Source organism: Chrysochloris asiatica, unplaced genomic scaffold (genome assembly GCF_000296735.1).
Source record: "Chrysochloris asiatica unplaced genomic scaffold, ChrAsi1.0 scaffold00018, whole genome shotgun sequence".
In the NCBI taxonomy this organism is placed as follows: domain Eukaryota; kingdom Metazoa; phylum Chordata; class Mammalia; order Afrosoricida; family Chrysochloridae; genus Chrysochloris; species Chrysochloris asiatica.
Window position 1 is genome coordinate 16790095 of NW_006408536.1, and position 10049 is coordinate 16800143.

The 10049-nt window shown below is 39.2% G+C and overlaps 1 protein-coding gene across 1 annotated transcript in view; it reads right to left on the minus strand.

Annotated features, from left to right (window-relative positions):
* Positions 1 to 10049, minus strand: part of CDKL5 (cyclin-dependent kinase-like 5) — a 176544-nt gene that overhangs the window by 16265 nt on the left and 150230 nt on the right. Inside the window, exon 14 of the mRNA XM_006835594.1 lies at positions 9427 to 9550. Within this exon, the coding sequence (XP_006835657.1) occupies positions 9427 to 9550 (124 nt within the window). The remainder of the gene's footprint in view (positions 1 to 9426; positions 9551 to 10049) is intronic.

The window sequence follows — 10049 nt, forward strand, 5'->3', positions numbered from 1 at the left end:
GGTGCAGCAGAGTTGCCTAATGCAGTATGTCGTTTGATTTCTTGACTGCTGCTTCCATGAGTGTTGATGGTTGATCCAAGAAAAATGAAGTCCTTGACAATTTCAATCTTTTCTCCATTGATAAGAATGTTGTTTATTGGTCCAGTGGTGAGGATTTTTGTCTTCTTGACATTGAGATGCAATCCATACCATAGGCTGTGGTCTTCAATCTTCATCTGTAAGTATCTTAAGTCCTCTTCACTTTCAGCAAGCAAGGTTGTATCATCTGCATATTGAAAGTTGTTAATGAATCTTCCTCCAATATTGATGCCACGTTTTTCTTTATATAAACCAGCTTCTAGGATTATTTGCTCAGCATACTGGCTGAATAAGTATGTGAAAGAATATAACCCTGTCACATACCTTTCCTAATTTTAAACGATTCAGTGTTCCTAAGTTCTGTTTGAACAACTGCCTCTTGGTCCATGTACAGGTTCCTCAGGAGCACAATCAAGTAAGTATTCTGGAATACTCCTACTTCACAATGTTGTCCATAGCTTGTCATGATCCACACAACTGAAAGCTTTTGCACAGTGTATAAAGTACAGCTAAACATCTTTTTGACATTCTCTTTCAGCCAAGATTCATCTGATGTCAGCAACGATATCCCTCGTTCCATGGCCTCTTCTGAATCCGGCTTGAACCTCTGGAAGTTCTCTGTCAATGTATGCTTGCAGTCATTTCTGTATTACCTTTAGTAAAACTTTACTCACATAGGATATCAAATGTATTTTCCGATGATTTCCGAATTCCATTGGATCACCTCTCTTTGGAATGGGCACAATTCTTCCAATCAGTTGGCCATATAGCTGTCTTTGAAATTACTTGGCATAGATGAGTGAGTGCCTCCAGTGTTGCCTCACTTTGATGAAAGATTTCAATTTGTATTCCATCAATTCCCAGTGCCTAGTTCTTTGCCAATTCCTTCAATGTATCTTGGACTTCTTACTTCAGTATCATTGGCTCTTGATCATATGCTACCTCTTGAAATTGCTGAACGTCAACCATTTCCTTTTGGTACAGTGACTCTGTGAATTCCTTGAATCTTCTTTTTTTTAAGTTTTTATTCTGAATTGAGTGATAGTTTACATGGGAGAACATCAGCTTTATATTCATCCTATCATATTTTGTTTCATTGTAATGATTATAATCCCTCCATGCATCATCAAACAACCAAAGGGCACACCCTACAAGCCTGCCCCCCGGCCGCCAGCATACAATCTCTCTCCCTCCCTGAGTCCAGAGTCCCCAGACACTCCATGTCATCGTCTCTGCCTCCATCTATGGCATCACTGCTTCTGTGGATAAGATCCCACACTCTGCTCTTCTCCCTTGATGGTCCCAGGGTCCTCCGCTCCTGAATTGCAAAATCAACCATTCCCCACCTTTTGTTACAAAACATCTACCTTTACATTTCCAACATTTACAGCTAGTCCTGATAGTAATTATTCACTATTGAACCACAAGAGTCTTATCTCCATTTTCTAACTCCAAATCTTTGCATATTTCATTATAATATTTGACTTAGTCTTCACGAGCTTTTGAAATTTTCCTCAGCTCTTGTACCTCCTCATTTCTGCCATTTGCTTTAGCATCTCTATGCTGGAGAACAAGTTTCAGAGTTTCTTCTGACAATCCACTTTGGTCTTTTCCTTCTTTCTTGTCTTCTCAATGACTTTTTGCTTTCTTCATGTATGATGTTCTCGATGTCATCCCACAACTCTTCTGGTCTTCAGTCTTTAGTGTCTAATGTATCAAATCTGTTCTTTAGATGATCTCTCAATTCAGGTGGGATATATTCAAGGTCATATTTTGGCTCTCATGGATTTGTTTTCATTTTCTTCAGCTTCAGTCTGAATTTGCATATGAGCAGTTGATGGTCTGTTCCACAATTTGCCCCTGGCTTTGTTTTGGCTGATGATATGGAGCTTTTCCACCATCTCTTTCCACAGATGTAGTCAATTTGATTTGTGTGTATTCCATCTGGTGAGGTCCATGTGTATAGTCATCTCTTACACTGTTTAAAAAAAGTATTTGAAATGAACAAATCATTGGTCTTGCAGAACTCTTTCATATAATCTCCAGCATCATTTCTATCACCAAGGCCATATTTTCCAACAACTGATCCTTCCTCTTTGTTTCCAACCTTTACATTCCAATCGCCAGTGATTATCAATGCATCTGACTTGCATGTTTGATAAATTTCAGATTGAAGAAGTTGGTAGACTTCTATTTCATCCTCACTGCCTTTAGGTGCATAAATTTGAATAATAGTGATATTAACTGGTATTCCCTGTAGGTGCATGGACATTATCCTATCACAGACAGTGTTGTACCTCATGACAAATCTTGATAGGTTCTTTCTGACGAGGAATGCGACACCATTTCTCTTCAATTTGTCATTTTCAGCATAGTTAACTATGTGATTGTCAGATTCAAAATGGCCAATACTAGTCCATTTCAGCTCACTAATGCCTAAGATATTGATGTTTATACGTTCCATTTCATTTTTGACAATTTCCAATTTTCCTAGATTCATACTTTGTACATTCCATGTTCCAATTATTTTATTTAAAAAGGTACATATAGACATATATATATGGAGTGGAGGTCCCTGGGACCATCAATGGAGAAGAGCGGAGAGTAGGACCCTACCCAGAGAATAAGTGACGCAAGAAACGGAAGCAGAGATGATGACATGGAGAGATGGAGCAGCTGGAGACTTTAGATCCAGAGAGGGAAAGGGGCTGTGTGCTGACGACTGGGGTGCAGGCTTATAATGTATACCCTTTGGTTGGTTGATGATGCATGGAAGGGATTGTAACCATGGCAATGAAACGATATACGATAGAATGAATATAAAACTAATGTTCCTCCATGTAAACTATCACATAATTCACAATAAAACATTTTTTTTAAAAGTATATATGTTTATATATTTATATCCATTTATCAAAAAACAGGAAAAAAATAACATCTCAATAGTTATCAATACTGGGTAGTAGAATTATTGGTGATACACAGTTTCTTCTTTATAATTTTCAATTAACAAACATGTATTTTCAGAAAGAATAAAAAGGTTTTCTAAATGACAGAAAATGTATTTTAAAAACAAAGAACTCAGGATCAAAGGCAACAAGGAAAGTGATTTTTTTAAAAAAGACAGAAAAAAGCAGGAAGTGAAAACCATGACTGCTCGAAGGAAGAATGATATTTTTTCCTTAATGTTTTTAGTCTGAAAGTTCATGAGAACATCAAGGAAAAGAAAGCAATTAGGAACTGTAATTTTAAACATCAAACATCACTGAGAGAATGATAAGTTCTAAAGCTAAAGTTTTGTAATAAAATAGTCAATAAAACAATGATGCATGTACACCTTTGGAAGCTAGGAAACTTTGGAGACGATGGGATGAGTGGGAATGGGATGGTAAAAAGCTAACAATTCCAATGACAGGGTGGCTCTAATTAAGCCCTGGGAATGTGACTGACAGGTAAGAGTTTCTTATGACAAATACTTGGCATTAAGGAGATGAGAGCCTTTGCCATGAGGTCTAAAGGCAAACTGATTTAAGTTAAATTCTAGGCCACAGCATTCAGTCCTGTGAGGTCTCTCAGGAACACAGCACAATGGGGCTACTTACTGGAATCACAAAGGTACAAATTTTTGGATTAAAAGGAAACTTAGAGAGCATTTAGTCCAACCAGCAAGCCTATTTTTAATATTCTGCAGCTTCCATAAGTTAAAGAATCATATAGGGGGTGGGAGGAAGCAGGATCTGGCTGGTCAGAGGAGAGTCCACCCAGGATTGGGCAGAGAATGAGAAGAAAGAGAGATTGGGATGTGGGTAATGAAAAAGAAACAGCACAAAACTCCCAGTGTTCCCAGTTTATTGTGACCCAACACACAGGGAAGATGGGTCAAAGACCCTCTGTCGGGTCTCTTCAGAGGCACCAGATAAACTGGGGCCCAGGGTTTAGAACAGGGAGAGGTTGATAAGGAAAACATCTTCAAAGTGGAGCTGAGCAGAGGAGGTGGGCCAAGACCCAGGCAGGGTAAGATCCCAGAAGCCAAAACAAAAAGGAAAGAAGTGACTCTTCAAGAAGGGGGGCAAAGAGGAGTGAAAAGCGTATGTGTGCATGCATACATGAAGACAGAAAGACGAAGTTAGAGAGAAGGACAAAGAGAGTAAGCACTAACAGACAACGATGGAAGAGATAGAGAAGGGAAAGAGACAGAGGGGAGAAGCGACACAGAAGCATACCCAGGCAGAGAACTAACTGAGAAACCCCAAGGGAGAAATGCCTGAGAGGGAATGGAGGTAAGGGGGTGGGGGCAGATCAAGAAGAGAGATGAAAGCCTGGGCCTGGAACACAGGCACCTGAAAAGCCAGTACTGTACAAAGAAATGACAAGGCAGCCTTCAAATTTGGATGAGCCGAACAGGTAAAAGTGTTCCCTGTAATTCTTCTCACTTATATTATGGACCCTGCAATCCCGCCTGGTACAGTTAATACATGTTTGCTTAGTTAACTGTACAGGCAACCAAGAGGTCTAAGAGGGGCAGCACATGAGAAGGGCTGGCAAGTGATCTGCAGAAAGTGTTGGGATAGAAAGGGATCACATTAGGAGGTTCTAGATAAAGTAAGAAAAGAATGTGGAACAAAACTCAAAATCATAAAAAAGACAAGGCTTACTGGTTAGACAGAAAATTGGTGGAGCTCCCAAGACTACGGTCCTTAGATACCCTTCAGGTCTAGAAATCAACTCATCCCCATGGTTCAATTTTCAAGCAAACAACAGATAGGTCTAAAAAGGGAACAATAACATTAAGGAGGTATGCATTCTTTAAGTCAACCAACCAATGGATATCAAAAGGGCAACATTTGTCAGGGACAAAGTTCAGAAGAGTTAGGAAAAAAGGAGGAATGGAAACAGGAAGCACAGGGAGGAAGTGGGATGAGTTATGCTATATTGTGGGGATTGTGATCAATGATATGTTGAATGGAAAACAATAAAATGTTAAGAAAACAAAGTTCAGGGATAGCTTTGGGAAGGACCAACTGTCTGGTCTTGTGGGCACATTACCCGGAGTGTGATAAAAAACAACATGGGGAGGAAGTTGTGGTGCAGGGTGTACACCAGCTCCTCTATATGGTCACATGACTGAAACCTGCTCAAACACAATAGCTATTTTCATCAAATGCCAAGAGGAAAGAGAGAATTCAAATGACTTTATCTGAACTAGGAGAGGAATGAAAGATGATCCTTTCTTAAATGCTAGGCCCTCTATTAGAGGTGTTGGAGATACAGCCTGACCTCAAGCTGCTCAGAGACTCATGGAAGGAGACCCACAGATACGACACAGTTAAGACTTACAGACTTTACTCTAATCCTCCTAGAAGCAGTAGTAGTTCAAGAGGTGAGGGGCACTAGTCTGTGACACTTGCCCTAGACAGTATAACCTCAGTGGTCAGCTAACATCTAAGAAGAGAGTCAGCCAATAATTCTACAGGAAAAATTCTGAGTGATGGTAACACGTCATAATGGATACCAATATATTCATAACTTTACAAGATGAGAAATGACAAGACTGTGCAAGTGAGCTACAGTAAGTCATTCATTTTACCTTCCGAGGTTTCTCACTAATTTGGTTTGCTGCTTAAGTGTTAATTAAAAAAAAAAATCCCATTTCAATGGCAGTCTAAGTACATTTACACACTTTTGTCTTTTTAAGCAAAGAAAAAGCAGCTTATTTTATACACATACAGGCAACATGGGTATCAATTATATGCATGAATCCACAAGGACAAGAAGTGATTTTCCCACTAGGGACCTGAGAAAAGACAATCTCTCCACAGCCATTGCTTGCGGTCTGTATTGTTGCCTGGCACTATTTCTTGGCCTGATAACCTCACTGCTAACTCTGGGAACTGTGCATCAAAGAATACCCTGGCTCTGAGTGAGGGTAGAGGTGTTATTCTGGAGGAAAAGATTATGAAAGTGACTGTATTAATTCTTACTTCTCTTGTTCTAAGATATTTTGAATTCTCTTCCAGTTCTTAACTGGGCTCTCAATAGCTGAAACAGTCAGAATTACCATCTCTGGATATTACACTACAATTGTTGTTAATTGCCATGGAGTCGGTTCCAACTCACAGTAACCCTGTATAGGGTTTGTGAGGAGTAGCTGGTGGGTTTGAATCACCAACCTTGTGATTAGCAGTCCAGGGCTTACCCTAAAGCACCACATCAGGGCTCCTATACTACAATATCTATTCAATATTTAATATATGACACAGTAATTTTTTGTCACTTAAGTAATATATACAACACTGCACAGATATTCTCTTTTCAAAAGAAATGTGCACTACCACTTTTGAGAAGAAACAGACTGCAGTGAGGTGATTGATCATTTAGGAAGAGTAAACCACTATGTGACCATAGCAAGATTCTTTGTACATGGTGTTTTTGTATAGTTAACAAATGCTACAGCTCTCCAAATCGACATAATATGATGAACAAATTAAAAGATGCTGCCCAAGAAAAACAGGTTTAGGATGAGTCAAGCTTAATTACAAATGACTTTGGTGGAGTTAGATGTGCTGCACGGAGCAGCATTCTCATGAGGGGCACTGGGAGCAAAAAAATACAGCCAAGTCATCCCTGGCAATTCCAGAACTCTCTCAATCTTGTGACAACAATACCATAGAAGGATAAGTCAATGAAGAATCAGCTGAAGTTCAACATCCCAATTATGCTCCTAATTCATTTTCAAACAACTTTTCAGGTTTCTGTGTATATCCATGTCTAAACAAGTCCTATTCAAACCAATTATCAAAAAGACAGGGAAAAAAACATTGTCTAAGCTTCATTTGGCATTAATTTTGATGTGATTTATCTAACTTTCATAGAATTTTGCTAATCTGCAATTGAAGCTCTTTTTAAGTCATACAATGACCAAGAGAAAGACAATTCCTCTGTACGTCTGTACTCTCACCATTTAAACACTATTCTTATAGTGTGTTAAAGCCACAGCTGAAGATCATTCACACCAATAACTAAAAGCAGTTGTATCTGTACTCTTAGGTTATTGTTTAGCATATTTTTTTTCCTACATACTATGGAGCATAAAACAGCCACCTGGAGCAAGAACACACTCAAGTTTATCAGCAGTCTCTGGAGGTGACACACCTGACTCAGCATATTGAAGCTAAATGACAGTAACAATTATAACTGCAGTTGCTAACATGAACGAGTCCCCATGGTGCAAGGCACTGCATGAGGTACTTTTCATGGATGATCTCATTTCATTCTTATAGTAACCAGATAAAACAGCTGCTATTCTTAGCTTTTTATTTTACAGATAGGAAACCTGAGGCTTCAAACCAAATCCAAAACTGTTGAATCAATTCCAACTCATCTCAACCTTATAGGAAGAGTCGGAACCGATTCTACAGTACATAATAACAATAGGGTTACCAAGTCTGTAAATCGTTACAGATGCAAACTGTCTCCCATGGAGCCACTGAGAGGGTTGAACTACTTATCTTTTGGTTATCAGCCCAACACTTAACCCCCTGTACTACCAGGGCTCCTTAACCTGAGGCACAGAGAGGGTAAATCATATGGTTTGAGTTAAATAAACTAAGATATCTATTTCCAGAGTTCGAACTCTTAGTTACTAATGTTAAAACTACTTCATTTTATAAATTAGCCAATGGATGTAAAATATACTTATTTGTTGTTTTTAAGTGCTGTTGAGTCAGTTCTGACTCATAGTGACCCTGTATAGGATTTTCAAGGAGTGGCTGATGAGTTTGAACTGCCAACCTTGGGATCAGCAATTCAGGACTCCAACTATACCTCTGGTGGTGGTGTGCTGTGGAGTCAGTTCGACTCATAGTGACCCTACAAAGTGTTTCCGGGGCTGTAAATCTTTACAGGAGCAGAAAACCTCATCTTTCTCTGGTGGAACAGCTGGTAGTTTCGAACCACTAACCTTGAGGTTAGCAGCCTGATTCGTAACCACTACGCTATTAGAGCTTTAAATATACTTATAGGCCTAAAAAAAAAAAAAGAATATTTTTATTACCGTTTTCAGAATAATCAACTTACTTTCACCATAGGGCACAAAACCACTAAAACCTTGATGCTACCCTGTCAACAGGGTCCTGGTATGTGAAGCCATATACGGTCAGGAGTACCGACTCAGGCCTTTGGTTCCTTCTGGTGATGCACACCTGAGCCGGAACCTCTGATAGACTTGTCTTATTGTCAATTCAGAGTGCTTCAGTGATGGACTTAGTAAAGTTCTATGAAGTACACAGAGTCAGCCCTCACGTGTAGATTCTGATAGCTGATAATACAGCGTCTACACTGTTACTTTAAAATAAAATAAAAAAATAGTCCTTGCTCCCCATATGTGCTAATGGTACTTTACATACTTTATAATTCTCTCCTTAAATTGTATTATATATAAAAGGAGAACGAAAACTGCCACAGCATTTTAACTTCTGATCACCATTGTTGTTAGATGCTGTTGAATCAGTTCCAACTCACAGCGACCCCATGCTGCCCAGTCCTGAGCCACTCTCACAAGTCTTGTTATATTTGAGCCCATTGTTGCTGCCATTGTGGTAATCCATCTTGTTGGGGGTCTTCCTCTTTTTCATTGACTCTCCACTTCACCAAACATGATGTCATTCCCTAGGGATTGGTCCTTCCATTAGGCTTTTATTATAAAGGGCTGTTTCCTAATTTCTACTTTTTAGTTCTGTAGAATAAGCACTGGACTGAAAGGTTGGTTTGCACAACAAGGTCAGCAATTTAAACTCACCAGTGGCTCCTCAGAAACCCTGTACAATGTCTCTATGAGTCGGAAACAACTCGACGGCACTTAACAACAAACATGAATGTCAGGTGGTTAGAGGTGAAGTCCGAGCGAGCCAAAGTCTCAATCCTGGCTCCCTCCTCCATGTTACTGGCTATCTTATACTAGCTATGCTTCTCACTTTTTCTAAACTTCGGTTTTCTTACCTGTAAAATGGGACTAACCCCTACTCAAAGATCGACTGTGAAGACTGATGGAGATAATGCACATACAGTGCTAAGCAAAGTGTTTGGTATGTGCCTGGATATCAAAAGGAGACAGCAAAAAACAACCAAAGAACACAGTGCAAGACTTATGAGGTTATTTAGTGATTCTGGAGATTTGTTTTTCTTTTATGTTAAACAGAAAAGTTGAACTTAAAAAAAAAAATTACAAATAATGATCACACTTTCCTTATCAATCTCTCTCTTGCAAAAGAAAAGCCTAAACAGGATAAAGAGCCCTACAAACTTTATCCAGAAGGTATATGAACTCTAGACACAAACTAAAATACGCACCAGGGATCAAAGGCTGTCTGTCGTTTCGAGTGGTTAGTTCCAGAACTGCTGTCTGATGGAAGTGAAGAAACTCTGGTTGACACATTATTTTCATGGAAAGAATTATCTGGACGTGGTGATGGCACTAAAGAAAAAAGAAGAAAAAAAGTCCCTGATGTATTTTTTCAGACAGAGCCTTTCCTCTGTTATTCTACGGCATCTTCTCTTTTCAACACAAGTCAAAACCCTCATCTGCCTTTCACTGTGTGTGTTCTGAGGGTGACGTTGTTCCACTTCTTAATACAACATTAACTCACAATGGTCAGTTAACACCAGGCAATATTATATAAAACATAAACTTGATAAATTCAAGGACACTGTACAGTGTTTAAAAATTATAAATACCACATGCTCCCCACCATGAATCGCCTGCCACTGTATTCTGATATTCTGTGAAGTTGACCCAAGGATGCAAAATCGACTCTTAGTCTGAAGTGACTCCTAACAACATGTTTGCTGGGATGTACAAATTACAGTTAAAGTCTTAGCACTTGGGAGCCAGTGCCACTCTTTTATTGGGTTAGTTTCTTAAAATACTGCTTTTTTCTCTAAGCTCTCAATCCAGGTAAGACAAAGTACAATGT